Source organism: Synchiropus splendidus, chromosome 3, assembly GCF_027744825.2.
Source record: "Synchiropus splendidus isolate RoL2022-P1 chromosome 3, RoL_Sspl_1.0, whole genome shotgun sequence".
Taxonomy (NCBI): Eukaryota; Metazoa; Chordata; class Actinopteri; order Syngnathiformes; family Callionymidae; genus Synchiropus; species Synchiropus splendidus.
This window is the reverse complement of record NC_071336.1, coordinates 26,100,071-26,119,615: the sequence shown is the minus strand read 5'-3', so window position 1 is coordinate 26,119,615 and position 19,545 is coordinate 26,100,071. Positions and strand designations below refer to the sequence as shown.

The 19,545-nt window shown below is 42.5% G+C and overlaps 1 protein-coding gene across 8 annotated transcripts in view; it reads left to right on the top strand.

The window, feature by feature from the left end:
* LOC128755422 (partitioning defective 3 homolog) overlaps window positions 1–19,545 on the top strand; it is a 336,729-nt gene that overhangs the window by 203,582 nt on the left and 113,602 nt on the right. For 6 of the 8 annotated variants that reach the window (XM_053858871.1, XM_053858873.1, XM_053858869.1 and 3 more), the window contains 2 exons: window positions 11,831–11,979; window positions 13,985–14,023. In XM_053858871.1, the coding sequence (XP_053714846.1) occupies window positions 11,831–11,979; window positions 13,985–14,023 (188 nt within the window). The remainder of the gene's footprint in view (window positions 1–11,830; window positions 11,980–13,984; window positions 14,024–19,545) is intronic. The other 2 variants (XM_053858870.1, XM_053858872.1) reach the window with 2 other exon arrangements.

Sequence of the window (19,545 nt, the reverse complement as noted above, 5' to 3'; positions counted from 1 at the left end):
TGATCCTTATTTTCATCACAAACTGAAGTGTCTGAAAATGGTTAATTAAGTTGTCGTATTTGCAGTTTTGCAACATCGTGGAGCTTTAATGTTTAATGATCTGACCTCAGATAAGCCGCGGAAGATGGATGGATGCAATCTGAAATAATATATAAAACATTATGACCATCAATCTAATATGCTGTTGCTCTGGCCTTGTCTGTACATGTGCAGCTAATGAAGATTTTTAGCATCTAAAGTCATCACCAATATAAATAAAACAGATGTCAGAGGACATCTCTTCTTTCGCTTTCTATTTTAGCATTATTGAAATAGTTTTGAATTAGCAAATGTATACACGAATGTTCACCCAGGACCAAATTTGAATCACACAGTACAGTGGTACCTCGGTTCTCGAGCACAATCCGTTCCAGGCGGCCGTTCGAGAAGCGATTTGTTCAAAATCTGAATCGATTTTTCCCATTACAATGAATGGAAAAAGAAATGATGCGTTCCAAGCCTTGAAATAGTCTTTTGTAGGAGTGAATGTAGAGTGTCTGCTGCAGGTGCGCTGTTCCTCTATGTGTGTGGCCGCTGCATGTGGGAGGGGTTGCAGAGTGAGTGACGTCTCTCCAGAAGTGAAGAGGTGCCCGGTGCGTGTCCAGCTCTGAATGTGCGCTTCTGTGCAGTTTGGCTGTGACAAAGTCATAGCCCAAGTCACGCTCTGTCCCAGACTCGCCTCATCCCTGTCCCAGCTCCAGCCCACAACAGGACATCAAACCCTGGAGTGGAGCCTCAGAGGTGTGGAGAGCGAGCACCTCCCCTGTGACACTCTACCACGGTCCAGTGTGGAGACAGGAAAGATTTTACACCTCAATATGAAGAAAAAACAGTCAGTAAATGTAGCTAACGGGACACGTCTGCATACAGAGGCTGCGTTATACACAATAACAAAGCGCATCGTGGGTCAGATGATCGGTCCGCGCACATTATGTTATTTCTGGCTTTTTTCGGGGCCGTTCGAGTTCTGGATTTTCGTTCGAAATCTGAAGCAAAAAAATCTCGAAATTTTTGTTCGAACTCCGATTTGTTCGAATTCCGAGACGTTTGAAAACCGAGGTACCACTGTATTTTGTTGATGCTGTCTTGCTGTCTTTTTGTGTTTTCCCCAATGGTCCCTCCCCTCCACCCCTTTCTGCCCTTTCTCTCTGCTTGCTTTCTTTATCGCATGAATTATGAATTAGCAGATTTGCTCTGCATGCCGGTCGTTAATGTGATGTCAGAGTTTTGTCATAGTGGATTAATTCCGAGACATATGGCTGAAACACACTTATCCACTCGCTCCTTGGCGCTTGCACGAGCACACACACACACTCCCAGGCTCGTGCAAGGCATGTGCAAAAAGTGTGCTGTGTACTACTGCCCAGGGTTATTGTAAATAATTCATCGGCTCACACACACATCCAGCTCCACATTTTCCTTCACTGCAGTGCTGACAGCTGCTTAAACGCACCTTGTGTGTTTCCTCATTCCATCTGACTTTGAGTGTTTCTCATTTTTCAACGCAAGTGCCTCCCAACATCCCACCACACGTGCTCGACATTAACAGGCACACCAAGCTGGCAGGCGATGTGAGCCGACCCAGCGCCGATGTAGTGAAACTCTTACTTTTTAATTAAGATCCTTCAACAGTGAAGCCAGAGTCACTGAATATGTATTGTCTCACCTCTGGCCTCCTGTATTATGCAGCCCTCCTGTCCTCATGAGGTGAACCTCGCCAAGGCCGCTGCTATATACTGTGAATACACAAGGAACAAAAAAAAGGCTTGTAAATGATCGTAATTCAAGCTCTTGATTTCTTTCCCGCTATTCTTTGGGAAAGAAAAAATCCGCACAAGACTCCACTTTGTTTAGAAGAGTTCACCCCAAGTTCCCTTTTCCACTTGCTGAGTTTTTTTCTAGTCGCATCTGTCAGGGATTATTTGAAAGACCATTAGTCGCTAATGTAAACATCTTTGAAAAGTAATGCTCTTCCTTTCCCAGCAAACAGTTTTGCCTCAGAACTTGCCTCTCAGTTCAACTCTGGGATTCTCAGAAGCTAACCAGTTCAAGACATTCCCAAAAAATGCTGTGTCTTTGTCAGAGTTACTGTTTCAATATTTTCCCTGTGTTTTGCTTATAGGTTTTTATTTATCGCAGCTAAACGCACAGGCGTATCAGATTCTACTGAGAGACGCTTCTAAAGAAATCCCTGATTTAAGCATCGTCATGTCTTACATTGTTTACATCACAAAGTTTCAGGAAGCTCCTTAACTTGGGTGCTACCCAAGAAAGGCAAATCTGCCCTGAAGTCAGACCCTTGTAATAGTGCTAGTAGTGCTTAAAGAAGAGCGTTTGAACTCCAGGAGATGTTAAAGCTGTGCTTGAAGCTGTTTAGAAATGGCAGTTATTTTGTGGCCTGGGCTGCCAGGTGTGCGGTCAACGCAGTTACAGTCGGTGGAAAAACGTGCTTGTGCTTTTATCCTCCTGACTTGCATTACTGTCCTCTTTTTACATTAGTTTTGCATTATTTAGAATATTCATCTTCACCTTTTTAAAATTATATTTGTTTTAGATGTACGTTTTTTGGCAATGCTGAATTAACCCAAAATAAGGTTACATTATGACCACCTACTTAGTTTGGTGTTTGTCTTGCTCTGACAAGGTTTGTTAGTGACAAACACTGTTCCCAGCCAGTCTTCACTATTGTCAAAAGTATATTTGAGAGGCTTCATATAATGAGAATAAAAAGACAGGAGATTGTCACTGGACCTCTTTATCCATTAAATGGGGTTCACTTATGGAACCAACAGTTGTTTCATTGACCTTCACAAAGATGGAGATTATGGCCTTCAGACTAAACCTTGGTTGACCTACTAAATCAAGTTTAGCCTTAGGTCAAGTTCCTTTGAACTGATTTGAACTATTTTACAGAAAAAAAAACAACAACAAAAGAAATAAATAATTGTAGTAATAAATGAATGCTCATTTTATCATGAAAAAAACATGAAAAACAACACTGAAGTCTCCAAACTAGAACAGAAGCACATGGAACACCAGAATGATTGTAGTGTAAAAAGAATCTAAATCCAAATTTTGAAAAAAAGCCAATTATTTTATTAAAACTTATGAATTGTGTAAGTTTCTTTTAGCAGATTTTAAATTTAAAATTGTATTGCTCGAAATGTGGATTGTAATGTGTGTGTCCTTTGAGGTGTCCTTTGTGAAATTGTCCCATATGTTGAAGGTTTTGGGTCTCGATGGTCATTTTCTTCTTTTGCTACAGATTGAGCTATGAGATTGTTGCCGTATTGAGCTCACCTTTCTTGTAGCGCTTTGTTGGAAGCCACTTTAGTTAGTTCACATCCGTGACACATTGGTTGGTTGAATGTTTGTTCAAACCGAATTGTTTGTGAGACACGTTAACAGGAGTGTTCAAAACCAAGGTGACACTGCGTATTGCTTCAGTTACAATTCCCAGATGTCTTTCGCATGAACATTGAAAGTAAGCAACTCCAGTGGTGCTGCACCAGCTGCAGTATTTGAACACTCCGTAAAACTTGTGGTATATTATTACCAATGATGTCATCAGCAGTCCGCTTGAATAAGAATCTTCACTTTGGGTAAATTTAGTTATAAACTGCACGCATGCCCTTGCAGAAATTCCTAAATGACAATGTTTTATTGTTCCTCTGTGTGCACTCCAGTGGATTTTACTGACAACTGAGTATAGTGCCATGTTTCCCCCTAGAAAAATGATTATTTTGAAGACAGAAATCCAATTTCACAGAAGACACGCAGCATAAATTGACCCACTTTTGCTTCCTGATGTCTCTTGCCAATAGCTAATGGCTATGTGCTGGAGAAAATGTTGCCATTCTGCAGGTTCACTATGCAACTTTGTATTTGAAATATGGTTGCTGCTTCCATTTTGTTTTGCTAAGAGATGCGAAGTGAACATAGGAGCAGAACTATCCAAACCCAGATTACTGTAGCAGCACATGCAAATTATAATGTGACAGCTATTGGCTGCTATTTCATAAATTCATCAATGAAAATATGGCTATGGATAACGTGGAAAACAAAACAAAACAAAAAAAACATCTCTTGAACATAGAGGTAAACATGTGCGAGACTTACATTATTTTTCAGTACGAGCTGCTGCTGATGTCGCTCTGGACGACGGTTAGAACTGTGATGGAAAGCAGCCCTTCCTCGAGGTTTGCTTCAAAAGACGGAAAAAAAACATAGGTTATACCTTATTACTTTGTTAGAGCATTAGGTTGGAGCCTGTCACATCAATTATGTGTCCGGTGTCTTCCTCCTCAGTCATTGGTTTGAATCCAGAGCCAAACAGGAAGAGCGGTGTCTGGATGATTAACTGTAAAGCAGATAAGGCAGGACTGTGCGATGGAGGGGAATTATCAGCAGAGAGGACGTAAGAAAGAGAAGAGGTGGAATGTTGGTTTGGTGTCAAAAACACAATGTAGTGCACAACCCAGGCAGCTGGGAGGTTCCAGTTTCAAAATTCCACCTGGTTTTCATCCCATGGAATCAGTATGCAGAGTTGCTGGCTGTATTCTGGCCTCAGTTTCACTTCCTTTTATGGCCTGGGCTGCCAGGCTGGATTGTCATCATTGCAATTGGATTTGAATAACCAGAGACGTAAAGAAACACTAGGACTGTTGTGCTCAGGGTTGGTTTTAATCACATCATTTGAGAGAATTTGAGCAGTCTGAAGAATAAACACGAGTGCCCTCCCTGCAGTGGGAAGGAGTGAAACCAGCATGAATAAAAAAAGCACTTATCTACTCAAAGATTTAAACGTGATTTGCTTTGCTAATGTGTTTTGACCAATGAGGAACTCAAACCTAATATTTTTCAACGTTGCTTTTGCAGGATATTAAGTTTGATATTTTGCCATGGTATGTTGAGGTGCAAAGAAGTACGGGACGTGCTCTGAAAACATTCTTGGCACATGGATTCTTTTCGTCCCGCTAATGTATACAATTTAAAACTTTCACTTTCATTGGCTTTTGTGGTATATCTGTGTGACAGTGTGAAAAAAAAGTCTGACATGTTTTATATTTGATGTGATTCATTGTCTTATTTTGTCTTGGCTTTAGGTGCCAAAACAAAAGTTGTCCGATCCGAGCTCATGAAGAACATTTTTCAGCTGCATAGACAAGGCAAACCCAAGTCTGAAGATCTTATGACTCCACTCTGACTTGAGAATGTCTTAAATTCTAATTTGCTTTAGACAACGTAGGTGTAAGCAAAGCTTCTTAGGCACCAAACATTCATTTACACGTTTAAAAATGTCTCATCATATCAAGTCAGTCAACTCCACTTAAACCGATCTCAATGAACCTTGCCAGTCACACCTACCCTCTTCACACTGTATTACCTTTTGACAAGGCCAAACCGTCTGGCCTGTCTAAAGGCCCATTAATGGTCAACGTTCCATACGGATCTGGATACGGACAGAGCCTTCTGTCCATGCTTTGCATTCATTTCAACTGTATTTCTGCACATTTCCATAAAGCTTATGGATACGGACAAAACTGAGAAGTACCACCTGAAATCATGGGGGACAGTGTCGCTGTTACTACCCGATACAAAACTCTTTTGAGACGCGAAGAAGTCATAACAATGGTGGACATTCTCCGTCCTTCAGTTGTGATGTATTTAACAGACTCACTGACCATCACCTCCTACAGTGCTGCATCTCTTGTGCTAGAGACACAAAAGTCATAACTCTGGACTGCTCCCCCTGATGGATATATTAGGAAGCATGTGAGCAGTGACGGTCACATTGTTTGAATGGGACGGGCATAAATGGGCCTCTACTCTGTCTCCAAACTTCTCCAAATAAGCTGCAGTTACTAAGGGTTTGCTTATGTTTAGTTGTTGAGTCCATCCATCTGAGGCCTCAGGGGTTGGACAGCTTGCAGAGTTCGTCCTTTGTCTTGGCGAGGTGTTGCCAGTGAAGGAAGGGTCTTCTCCTGGCCAACTGTGACACTGTGTAGTTGGTGGTCAAATGCCAAGCAGGAGTCTAGTCAAACACACATATGCCTGGCTTCTCAGCTGGTCTATTCGGTACACATCTACCGGTAAACAATTTACCAAATTAACATATAAAGTGAAAAATACAGTTGAGCAAACCAACTGATTCCAAGCCAACTGATAACCATGTTAATAAGCTTGACTATCCGAAAGTCTTCAGCAGGGCCGCAACGTAAACACAGCGGCCTTGGTGTCCCTATTCTTACCTCTATTCCACAGGGACATAAACAACCGCTATATATGCTACATTGTATTTGGACTCTTAGATTGCATATGCAGTGCTAATATTGCCACACGACTTCATGAATATTTATCGGGGTGCACCTTCGCTACAAGCATGTCATACAAGATCCAGCGGCTGTGTGCAACCTAGCAAGTGTTTGTGTGTTCCACTGTGTCGCGTAGCGTGTGAGGCTGTGTGCCCTCACTCCCTCACTGTGACAGGAGTGCAGGTGAACTCAGCGTGAAGGATGCAAAACAACCTTTGCACACACACAGCTGACACACAAGAAACTTCGCTCTTTGTCATTCGCTGTTGCTTTCAGTAGCCCGGAGAAGTCGGAGCTGTGAAAACCTCATTAAAGCATTTGTACACCAGGCCGGGAATGAATGAGGAGGGCGATGCAGGAGCCAGCAGACGGACAAAGAGCTCTTAATTGATCGTGTTCGCTCGCTATCTGTCTCGCTATGCGTCTCGGGCACAATTAAAAGAAGACTTCAACAAATCGCAGGTGCAGCTTCTCCCTGCCACACTGATGGACTTGTACAGTTTTAGTGTCAGGGTCTCAAGTCAAGTGTTTTAATGGTGTAATTAAACAGTCCTTACCGGCAATTCGAGCTTGTTTTGGAATGGTTTCAAAATATGTCAACAAATAAGGTAAAACTCTGCAGACCTATTAATGTATGCCAGTTGTTGTACAGGGTTTAAAAGTCCATATTAACAGAATTAGGCCAGGTAGTATTGCAGGTAGAAGCGGTCTTTCTGGGGTGTTGTGTTCAAGTTGTGCACTCAGTCTCGAACCTATCTTCATTTCAAAAGTTCCACTGACAGTTGCACTCACCTTTGACCAGGTTTTCTCAGCCTCCAACTCGTCTGATTTTCTGTATTTCTTCGCAAGAGTTTCAAGGTCAGGGTTTGGCCTCTTAAGGTTCGTATTGAACGCATATGTTAGGAACATCTCAGGATCAAAATTGAGGCGCTACATGGGCATCTTCTGTTGGATTCCACCGTGTCAAAGACAACTCAACACTCCAAGCCAGGGATGTCAAAGTCAGTTACAATAGGAGGCAAACCTCTTATTGCAGCTGAATAATAAAATAAAATACATTTCTGATCCTGCTAAAAGGACATGCATTTCCTTTCCAATCTTTCTACAAATTTCCTCCTGCAACATAGTTTTGGTTTATTTTCGTTCTTTGTTCATCTTTATTTTTAGTTATTGCAGGGACAGCTTGTAAATTAAACTACATTAGTGTCCATAGGTCACGACATCACCCTGCATTTTATGTTAACAGGTTTTTAGGCACGTTCATTTTCCAAATTTGGATTGAACACAATGGTTTTATGGCTTTTGGCCCCGGGGCCTTCAGTTAAACATATGTACTCTAAATGCTCTATCTAGTCCCGTCTTGTCAGAGACACAGTTCTTCTTTTAAAGGTCACAGCGATGCCAGAGGTCTTGCTTGTCTCTACAGAAGTCTTGTGCCTTATTATATCCTTGACTTTTGAGTCCCCCCCGAGACATCCTTCTCCCTCTGCACTTTAAGTTTGTTTTGCGTCTGCACATTGCTGCATAAACAAACAGACTTTTCCTCGCTGAGACAAACTTCCTGACTGATCTCTGAGAGTTGTTTCTCACTAAAGTGAAAACGGCTTATGGTCAAATCCTCATCACTCACTCAACATGTTGAGTTTGTTTTTTCTTATTAAAATTAGGGTTTAGCATGAGTTTGTTCATACAGTATCTGGAGCACTTCCCTCCTGATGTTTAAGCTTGATCATTATGGAGTGAAACATTATGGTGTGATTCATTTTGATGCATCAATTGTAGAACCTGAAATTATTGAGAGTGAGTCTAAACAAGACCAAACCCAAACTATTGTACTATTCTGCCATTTTGTTATGAGAAAATTATTGGCAAAAGTTACTTTTACAAAGTGATAGGCGACTATAAAAGCATCAGTGACAGGTTTATTTTAACTGAAAATAACAGTGTTTTTAACCTCTGTAAAAATGAATCTTTTCTCATCAATACCACTTTAATGTCCCCTTCAGGCCACCGTAGATCAAGTTACTTACGCTACCTGCGTGAGATGATCAGGCTGAAATAAACCACAAGTATTCTTTTACACATCGTAGCTCCGGTTTGCTTTCACTGCTTTTTTCAGCTCTTTCGTGTTCTCAGGTGAAGCACCGGTGTTTTGGATGCGTGGGGATGATGCGTTCATGAGTGTTGGAATCTTCCATACTACGGAAAATTACCAAGTTAAGGTGGTTTGAGGGGGAGGGAGCATGACCCCCCGTCATTCCCTAAACTAACACCTCTGTATACAGCTGTGTTTTATTATTGGATTCATCCTCTTCAACTAGGAGAGAAGTCTAAGTTTTCGAACATAAGGTTTGGATTTACTTGTGTGTACATTTTATATTTTTTTGATTTTGAGTAGAACTGCACAAACATAAGCAATACTTCCCAGCATCTTTTCTGCTGTGCTGCTTGTTTGAAGATAGTAGCCGCTGTAACTTAGAGACCAAAAAATGTTGAAGGAAGAAAAATCAAATTCACTCAGGTAGCACTGAAAACTTTCTGCATATTACACTTAGCGACGAGGCTGCGGTTTGTGGTTCAACACATTTAACTTCCTGCTCGGGAGATGGAGACGGGCGCGCGTAATGTAAAATGCACGTCGAAGCTGTGGATTTGCCTGTGAGCAATCCTCACTGCTAGTTAATTTTAGATGATGGGGGAACTTTGAAAGTGGAAAACGGAGCATCTGCTCCCAATGTTAGAAATAGCTTTTTTAAACACTTCTTGAAGAAGCGCAGTCTCAGGGAAACGCAATACATATGAACAGAACTCACAATTAAAGATAGACCCAAAGCTCAGAGAGTCAGTGCAGGAAAAAAAAAAAAACCCTCTTGATCACATCGGTGCACTTTGCTGCGGTCACATGATAATTTTAAACTGTTAATTAGAATATTTCACAGGGAATGGAATCAACGTTTGACTTCAAAAACTCCAATGGCTTCACAGAGACCATCTTTGAAGCAGTGTCAGGACGGCAGCCATTTAGATGAGGAAATTAATAGCTAGTAGAAAGTTAATGCAATTTTGAGATTGGTTTCCATTAATTCTATTACTTCTTTCGTCGCCCTCTCTTCTTTAAGTCCACAAATGGGATATCAGTGTCGATATTAAAGTTGCTGTAGCTGCTTGAAAGTATTTCATAATCAAGTGTTGTAATGTAAAATGCACTGTAGTAATTAACTAGGCAAGTTTTAAAAACACTACAGCACAGATATCATAGTGAGGCAGCGGCTGCTATGCAACATTTCTCATATTCGCTGCATAATCCAAGCTAACCTAAGTGAATTTGGGATTTTCAATGCAAACCCAGAAAGATAAAGCAATTGGTGCAGTTTTTCTTAACTACAGTAAAAGTGAAGTGAAATTATTCGCTGTTATGTTTTGGATTGGTTGAAGGATGGCCGTCCATTAACTTCTTGTTTGTGTATGTGTAACGTGCTGCAACATTTGTTGAACACTGGCCAATGTTTCTTTCTGTCTTCGATTGGATCATTCTCATGTGGAAGAGTTCGAAGTTAGGGAGGCCAAGTGGTTTCAACAGGAGAATGATGGACAAAAAATGTGGTTGATGGAAGTACCAAGAAACATTCAAAACCTAAAGGCTCATACATGCTCAATGTTTATGTACGGATCTGGATTTGCACGGAGCCGTCTGTCTGTGTCCTGCGTTCATTTCGTACGTATTTCTGCACGTTTCCACAAAGCTGGACAAATTGGAGCAGTACCACTGGACACCACGGGGGGCAGTGTTGCTGTTACTACCCGATACGTCGTGCTGATGAGACACGAAGAAGACCTAAAAATGGCAGAAATTATTCGTCCTCCAGTTGCGAAATATTTAACGCTGCCTCTGCTTCGTCATATGTGCAAGACCTACATGATCAAAACCTCTTTGACTGTCGGCATCTTTGTTTTGAAGTTTGTCATTCTTCTTTTGACTCAGTTTGCTTGGGGACTGTCCAGTACTGGTTGGACGCACTCCCTTTGTTTTGAGCATTCTCTCATGACCAGATGCTCAGCATTGTAAACTGTGCCTGGTCATAATGTTTAGACTGATTAGGGGAGAGATTGACTCAGCTCAATGAGCCTAGGTGCAATACCATCTTGCTTGATGTGCCGAGTAATTCCTCCTCTGTCCAGCGATATTTGGGCACGTAGCCCCCTCCTGGCCTTCACTCGTGCGTGCTCAATCGGGCCAGAGACACAATGCCAGAAAGAGTGAGTGAAATCTAAATTTCAGCTGAAAATACATTCCCTCCCGTCTGAACCATCTCAGTCACGCGCTGACAGATGACATTTGGGGAGACAGAAAAAGAGCGGGCACACTGTTCCTATTTTTTTCCCCTTCATTCTTCCGTTGGCTTCAAATGATGAGAGGAGAAAAGCGAGGGGTTGATGAATAAATGAATAATACATCTGTGCTGTCATTGCTCTCTTCCTGCTCCACCTTCCTCTCTTCCCGTGTCAGCTGGAGTCGGTCCTGCGAGACGGTGTGATCGTAGATGGGATTGTCAGGTACGGTCGACGGCAAAGTGACAAGCTGACGCCGGTCGCTCCGTGACACGAGAAGCTGCTTTTGTGTTCGACGTGGTTGACAAGGCAAATAAGAATTGTTTACATGCAAAAGAGCGCCAACAGGTCTGCGGCGTTTTGAGGAGAACGACCTGCAGGGGATTGTAGTTACAGAAAAGCCACCGGGAGATTCTCAAAACGTGAAATAATAGATTTAGATTGCTATCATCTCAAATACCTCTCATCGGACGACAGTATTAATGAGGAAACTGAACTGTGGAGCTTGCAACAGCATTGGACCGGAACCCTCAGTGGCTCCTACCAAAATATCTCCATGTTTTCAACCTAATTGTGACGTCCTCTCCATGCAAATCCCACTGCCCTCCACTCCCAACGTGTCCCTTGCTCTCCTCAGATTTTCAATTAAGATCCAGACAGAGATAGAGGATCTCAAAGGAAAAGTGGAAAGGTGGGCCGCGCTTTCTGCCGCTTCTCCAGACATATAAGAGGAGGGGGTTATTGAGTGGCCATGACCCTGGCCCTCCATCACCTGGCCAGGGTATCACAAGCATCCTCCCTCCAAGTGAATCTGCCCAGCAGACACCATTAGGTGTCCTTGTGTGGAATGCTCTTTGAGATGAAGGATTGAATCTGACTGAGTGCGCGAGGCAGAATATTGAATGTCGATGGTCATTATCTGATAATAAAGGAGTGTTTGGGGCTGAGGTTTCGGGGGATGGATGAATATTAATGGTCTGATTTCATCGCTCGGTCTAATAACCAAGACGGTTCCCGGCGTTATAGCGCCAACAGATGGTTGCCGTTCATTAGACGCTCTTCAGATAAAAGGCTCGGCTTTTCAAATGACCCTGAATTTACGGCTTTGTGATAATATTTTGTTCCCCCCATCGCCTTTGTCTTCGCAGCTCACTCAGCGCCGACGCGGACCCCGACGGTTCCTTCCAGAGGGAGGGATTCGGCCGCCAGAGTATGTCGGAGAAGCGCACCAAGCAGTTTGAAAACCCTGCGCAGCTGGATATTATCAAAACCCGCAAGTCCAAGAGCATGGATCTTGGTGAGTGCTCTGTGTTGTGTCACTGACGTCTCGTGACTTGATGAAATGAAAAAGTTTCACATTTGTCTGAAGATATGAACAAACCCCAAGCAGCCTGCTGTATTCCTCCAAATATGACACAGTAAGAAGAAGCTTCGGATGAAGTCATGAAGTGGCATAATCCTGACAATAAAACATGCCAGTGTGGGAGCATTTACAAATGCCGGCACCAGAAATGAACAACTGTTCAGACTGTTGAGCTCATTTTTGCCGTGTACAGCTTCTTTGTGCAAAGTGAATGTTTTTGGACATTTTAGTGGAGTGAACACAGTGGAGTTTACACAGCAATTGCATCTCTATTGTCCACCAGTATTGCGAGACAATTCCAGTAAGTTTTGAATACAGGGACCGAAGCAGGAATTTTCGGTGCTATGTAAATACGAGCAGTGCACCACATGATCAGCGTCAGAACACCACACAAGTATTGATCTCCTGCTGTGATGCTTGTGAGACAGAGGAGTGTTGAAGTACTCAACACCAGTCTCAAGAGTTTCACCAGTTTCATGACTGAAGACAACATTTTAAGGCCTTTGTCTTGTCTCAGAATCAACTGCATTTACACTTGTTTCTGCCCTGTTGGACTCTGTAAGCACCTCCTGGATGCTACTTACATGCCTATTAATGAAGACCAGGGGAAAAAGAGACCGCTGACTGTGAATGTCAAGTTTGCTCTAAACACAACATTAATAAAGCAAATAATTACCCCTGCCAATCATGGGGGCGACTTGTTTGCGGTTCAGTCCATCCATTATAAACAGAATAGCAATTGTATTTTAATGAAACTTTCAGGGATTGGTTGGAAATGAGCTAACGTTGAACATTGGTGGTGCTCCATAGGTTTGTTTGGATTTACAATGGCAAAAAGACTGATGGCTTCCAAGTTAAGTTTGGTCTCAGTCTTGCCCCTCCTTGGTCTTGACTCTGTCTCAGGTGTGGTGGTCTCGACTACAGCTCTAATGTTAGACAATAAAAACTGTATGAAAAGTGGAAACTATTTTTGGAACCTTCATAGCATTTGCTCCGCTGGTGGAAAGTTCAAATCTCATCGTGATGACGGATCAATGTGTGGCCGTCTTGACAGCGCCAGTCTAAACCTGGAGCTCAAAGTAATGGAACATTGTCACTCTGGAGCCTTTAAATGTGGCAATATCAGTTAAACAATCCGACGTATCATACAACCCACACATGAGCAGTGGAGTACACGAGTTGAACTCCGCAGTCTGCGTAACATTAAAGCTACATCATCCACACAACGTGCACCGACATAAGTTCCAATTACTCAAAAGAAGAAAACCGCCAAAGGATGGTGATTATTTTAATGAAATTATTACATCAAAGCCACACAATGAACAAAATGGCCTGTGGCTGGAGTACAATCGAGTAGGGAATGAAATGAGCCGTAGAACATCTCAGCGCTCTTCAGAAGTTATATGACGAAGTACCTCTCTGCTTTTCATGAACTCATTAATAGAGCTGCTCTCTGATTTCATGCTACCTTGACTAAACAATTAATCCGCTCAACAATGCACCACCCATGTCTTTTTTTTCTTTTTTTTCTACTCCTTCTCTGGGTCTTTCTGTCCTTCCTTTTCATCAGGCTCCAGGTGCTTTTCAAACCACATCAGCAGATAGAAGAGACTTTCTTTAAAGCACATCATTGTTGAAATATGCTAAATCGGTCAGACTGCTCCGAGTTGGATCCCATTTAGATGAGGAGCGAGATTGAAGGAAGACAGACGGAGCGAAGAGAGCGGCACGGCTGCCAGAATTATATCAGCACATACCCAGTGCTTTGCCTTGCAGGACGTTCATGTCTGGCACTTGCATGAGATGTAATATCAGCTGCTCTTGGATCAATTTCTCAACATCCTCGTGTCTGTCTTTCACTTTAACATTTCGTCTGTCTGGCTTTGCGTGTGAAGCTGCCGCTCACTAACCTCTGGTGCGTCTCTGTGCTCTTCACCAGTAGCAGATGAACTTGTCTCCAGGCCAAGACCCAGTGGAGGTAAGCGGCCATTACTGTAACAACGAAACAAGGTGGTCGTGCTCCCCGTTCCTGTCAAGGGTCAATAGATTATGTTTGGCAATACTCTATCTTGACAACAAGCTCATAATCTTGGCAAACTCCAGTGCGTATGCATGAAAGTGTTCCTTCAAGTCAATACCTTGGGCTCAGAAGAGAGTTTCATTCTGCAGAGAGAGAGTTGTTCTCTGTTGAATTGTGACTTGGCAAACTAATATGTGGCCTTTGCCATCATGCTTCAGTGAAAAATGGAGGCAACGTTGTGAGTTCTGTGTGGCTGAGGCAAGCGGGGGAGCAGTGCAGAAGTCAGCCGTACTTGGTCACATATTAAAATTAAGATCTAAATAAATCAACAATGATGCAAATGATGATGATTGGACACATCCCACCATGGCTTTTGTGGATAGTTTGATACACTGTGAATGCGAAGATAGACACTTTCCGATTAAATTGTGCTTCTTCTAAGAAGTCGAACAACATATTGGCTTGCTAAAGTTGGAAACTGGGCGCAAAGAATTACAGAAGAAAAAAAAGGAATAAACTCTGAATATTAACATGTCCAGTAATTTTCATTGTTAGTCCTGAATGGAACCCCCAACCCCACATAATACTGTTTGTGGTCTGATCAAAATAATCCAACCAAAGAGTTGTGATGAATAAACATTTAAGAAGGAAAATAGATCTTGTTCAAATACAAGCTGCACTGGTCTATAAGCCACTGGTGCAGCGGTGCTGTCTGCAATGGTGAATGTTGCACCCAGCTTAAAAATACATGAGGATAACTTCTAAAATAGCTTATGAAATGGCGTCCAGTTAAAAACCATATATTAGCCGCAACATTGTATAAGTCCCAGGGTTCTGACCTTTAGACAAAAGCAGCATCTGATAGTGTGGAAATTACAGTAGTTGTCTGTTACCAGAGGCATATTTGTCCAATATTGAAGTGGGCTTTTCAATATTTTTAGTCTGTATAAAAAATAATTCCAGATAAATAAAATAAAACCTTGACTTTGACAGCCCTAAATCAAACAGAAGCAAACAGTATTAAATGTGTTTCATAAGTGTATATCTCTTTGCAACATTGAAATGTTAAATAAACGCGGAAAGAATTAAATTTTACTTGAAAATACCATTTGCTTTCGGTGTTAAATTCATTGCACGACGAAAACTAATTTTCAATAATCTCTCCTTGTCATGTTGACATCATAACAAAGCAGCTAAAAATAGCACTGTTATCATACATTCATCCCCTTATTGAGCCTACGACACAGTGGGAGTCGCCTTAAGTGAGCCGCCTGCGAGGCGCCTTAATGATGATTTCTCGCTGACACGTGGTCGGCAATACGGAGGACGTCCTCTGAGGTGCTAATGATCCACCACTGGCAGAGACGTAGAACCTGGACGACCCAGAGGCACCTGACTTCGGCTGGGATACCTGGACTTGGCCCTCCCTCAGCCACCACGGAGGCTATTTTTACCGTAATTACCCTTTTACCGCCCCGCTTAAAGCCCCGGCTCTTTGAATAAATTATGTGTAATGGAGCCCCTGTCTGTACACAGATCTTTACATGCAAGGGCTTGTGGTGAATAATGGCCGGGGAGCATAGTTTTAGCTCTTCTAATTATACTTCGGCTTCTGTTCCTGTAATAACTGGTACTGATTTATTCATGCGGTTTGCCATGCCTCGCCTTTACCGTTTAATGGCAATGGATCTTCTCCAATGAACTGTCCTTGCTGTTATTCTGGCCGAGAACACAGGCCGCCGGCCCCGATTGTCTTTCAGGCCGCTTCAGTTGGTGTGTCTGATTATTTTCACATTTCCGCCAATGCAAGCGCCACAGCTCCACGAAACGTGCCGCCAAGTGACAAGCTTGCCTTTGCATGCATGACGGGGAGTGTGTATTTTCACGCCGCTGAAAAGATGAGGAGCGTTGCAGCGACGCCTCTGTGATAGGAATCACATAATGGACTGACATACAGAGAGCTGTCCGTCAAACTCTCCCTGGAGAGCGGTGGCTGCTTCAGATGAAAACAAAAGCAGGTTGAAGGCAGCCACGGTCTTTGGGCAAACTGCCTTTCCGCTCGCTCCGCCATTGTCTTTGTCTGTCTGCTCCTCTCAGTCATCCGCAGCTCTGACCGGAGACAATAGTGAAGAGGATTGTGGGGCTGAATACCGAGTGGGAAGATAATTCCCTCTCTTCAAGTACAGCAGATGTCATTTTAGCTCCCTTGAACTGTTGCATCTTGTGCTGCTCAAACTTGCAATCCCATTGTATCGAACACGCACTCTGGCTTCTGTGTACCATCTGCAGGATTAACAACCCCGCTACCCCTCAAACAAAGTGTTGTAAGATTGAGTTTTCCCCGACTTACTCTGCTCTTTTCTGAAAGTAGCTTCTCCAGTGCCCAACAAGTCTCCCATAATGAAATTGTCCCCATTCAACAAATGCATCTCCAAGGTCTTGGCCAGCGTTTTCTCGCCTTATAAGGTTTTTTAATGCTTGACATTGTCGCATTAACATTCCTCAAAGTAATCAGAAACGGTGTGCCTCTTTAAGGGGAAGCCGTAAAATGGATCTTTCACTTGTGCCAACAGTGCTTTGTGAAGCCCTCAGACATTTGTAACGCACAGTAAAGTTTCATTTTACCGCTTCAGCCTGCCCAAAGGCAAACGTGGCCACTCTGCCTGCTAAATGGAATATGGCATTATAGGATTGGTGTTCATTTATTTCAGCGTTGAGTCTGCAGTTCTCCTGGGATTGGCCACTTTTATTAATATTGGCGAAACAGAGTAGAATGGGGCGTTAAACGTATAACAATACATTCACAGCCGCTGAAAGGTAACTCCACCGGATAACGGCTGACCTTTTAGCTTATTTGACACCAGATCTATTGCGGCTGTGGATGAGAGAGAGGCACTTACACTCCGAGTGAGAGTGCATTGGGAGGCAATGTAGCAGAAACGCCGGTGTCCCTGCGACCCGTGAAGCCCTTAAAGACACGGGGAAACTTTGGTTTGTTTAACATGTCAACAAACTGTTTTTATCAATGAAACATGCTTTTGTGTTGAGATGTGTTTTAATGGCCCATTTGGTTTTGCAAGTTCAGGTCAATAACCCTATGTGCTACTGCTTTGTTGAAGTGGGGTACAGAGGCACGTATGTTATAGCAAAATGATGTGTAATTACCTGTTTAGATTGTGAAGAAACGAATCCCAAATTACTCCTTTAAATTTTGCTTAGTTGTCAGGGCTGATGAGGCTTCATGAAACAGTGTCTTCATTTTCAGAGCCCACCAGGTGGCTCTCACTGCTCTAAAATGTATTTGTATTTGAACAACTATTTCAATGAAGTGTCACATTATTTTTTCACGTCACTACAATCTTGAACTCCAAAAGCCAAAGCAGCTTGGCTCCAGGCAACTGCATTCAAATACCAATGCATTACCTTTTGAATGAAACAATGAGGATGATACTGTTGAGGAGGTTGTGTGTGTAGGTGTCTGTAGTCAAGTCTCAGCTGTACAATGGGCGTCTTTGCAGGCTCGTGTTGTTTAAAATGTGATTTTGGGGACAGAAGTTTTCATTTTCCCAATTCAACCTTTTAGTGAATTGACCATTAAATAAACAGAGAATTTGGTGGTCTTCATTGAACCTTCTGACCAAACAGAAACCTAAAATAAAGTTTTAGTTTTCAAATATATGCACCATTCCTCTGGTCACATTTAAAGAAATACAATATTATTCCTTTATGTACAAACTGAAACATGATGACACACACATCTAACTCGACCTAATGGACATGATACAGGAGGACATCTTGTTTTTATCAGTCCAAATGCAGTAGTCCAGGCTGCTACTGTCGTGGCAGAAATATGAGGGCAGCTGTTTGCTGCTTTACAACAGGGTTTTTAATGGATTTCATTTCATAAACCTTTGTGGAGATTATTTCAATGCACATGTCAGACCCCAACAGGCTGTAACTGTGAGGTTGAATTTGACTTTATGCCACAGTAATGTAGTATTAATGAGGTAAGATGAATCAAATGATGACCTCAGACATCATAGTATAAGATGCAAGAACCCATGTCGAGAGAGTAATGCTACTCTGGCGAGTGAATGTCCAGAAGGGCCTTTTATATTATCAAAGAAAATGAGCATTTGTTCCATGTGGTTCAGAGGACAAGAGTCCACAGTCATGAGGTTTTCTATTTTCATTTAGTTTTCCTCCTATATCCCTTTGGTGTTTACATTTCTCAGCTCCCCGCCAACACAGTTCTGTTATGGTAGGGGCTCTGCTTGTAAAAAGGTAGTCATAATTTCAATCAGAGAAGTGGGTTTATTTTCCTTTGTTAATCCGTGCAACCGGCCACCGAAAGCTCCCCAAGCACAAGTGTTACACGCCTCATTTGGACAACTTTAAACATGTCACGCTGCGAGGGCTGGACGCCGAGGCGTGCGTCACTGGGGCGTCACGTTTCAGACTTGGAAACATATACATCGTGTGGTCAATAGTGAGAGCTTCCCGCACCATTGACGACCAAAAGACAGGAAGTGCTGTGCTGTTTAACCATCTGCCGCTACAGAGGAGACGGTGTAGTGTAGTGAGCCAGCATCTGCTTCTTTAGGGAGATGTAGTGACACAGTGTCTGACATGGTGACATATGCCGTGCCCCTGGAGGCTTCTGGAGGAGTGGGTGACAAATATAATTGAATCTTTGGTCGGGTCTTTGCGAGCGACTGTTTCCTCGGCTGAAGTTTAACAAGCTCAAACTCAAAAATCCATCTTGAATCAAGGCGGAATGAAAGGGGACAGGAAATCAACCCCGGGTGCTTGTTTACCGACTGGCAGGCGAGGTGAGATCACCAGGGAGTAAATAAATGTCGCAGCTGGCAAAATGAAATACCAATGCCAGAATGGCGCTCCACCTACGTGCACTAAACATCTCCCCGCAAACATCGGAAAAACAATTACGGCTATTCGCTGCTTCCCAGTTGAGCAGCTGGACTTTTGAACGTTGAATTCACTGTGCTCAGGACCTGTGGGATGGAAATCGAGCTGACGGTATCATCCAGCTGGCCAGTCTGTTTTTTTTTTTTCTTTGTTTTTTAAGGAACAAAACGTAGGTTGTTGATCGATAGATTGAATGAATTCATCTAGACTTAGACTTAGACTTAGACTTTCTTTATTGTCATTGCACAAAAACATATCACTATATTATGGCAACGAAATTTCGGTCTCCTCCGATTTCCAAAAAACAAAAATTATATGTCCAAAAATAAATAAATATCAGCTAAATACTTATCAGAAAATGTACAACCAAAAAAAGTAATATACTAAATGTAAACAAATAAACAGTATTGCAGCTATTGTCCAACATTCAGCTACCTGACAGCACCAGATGTTCCTGAATCTGGTGGTTCTGCATCGGATGCTGCATTTAAAATACATATTATAAAATAAATATTTGGGAAATTGAAATACATTTCCCAGCAACAGTTATT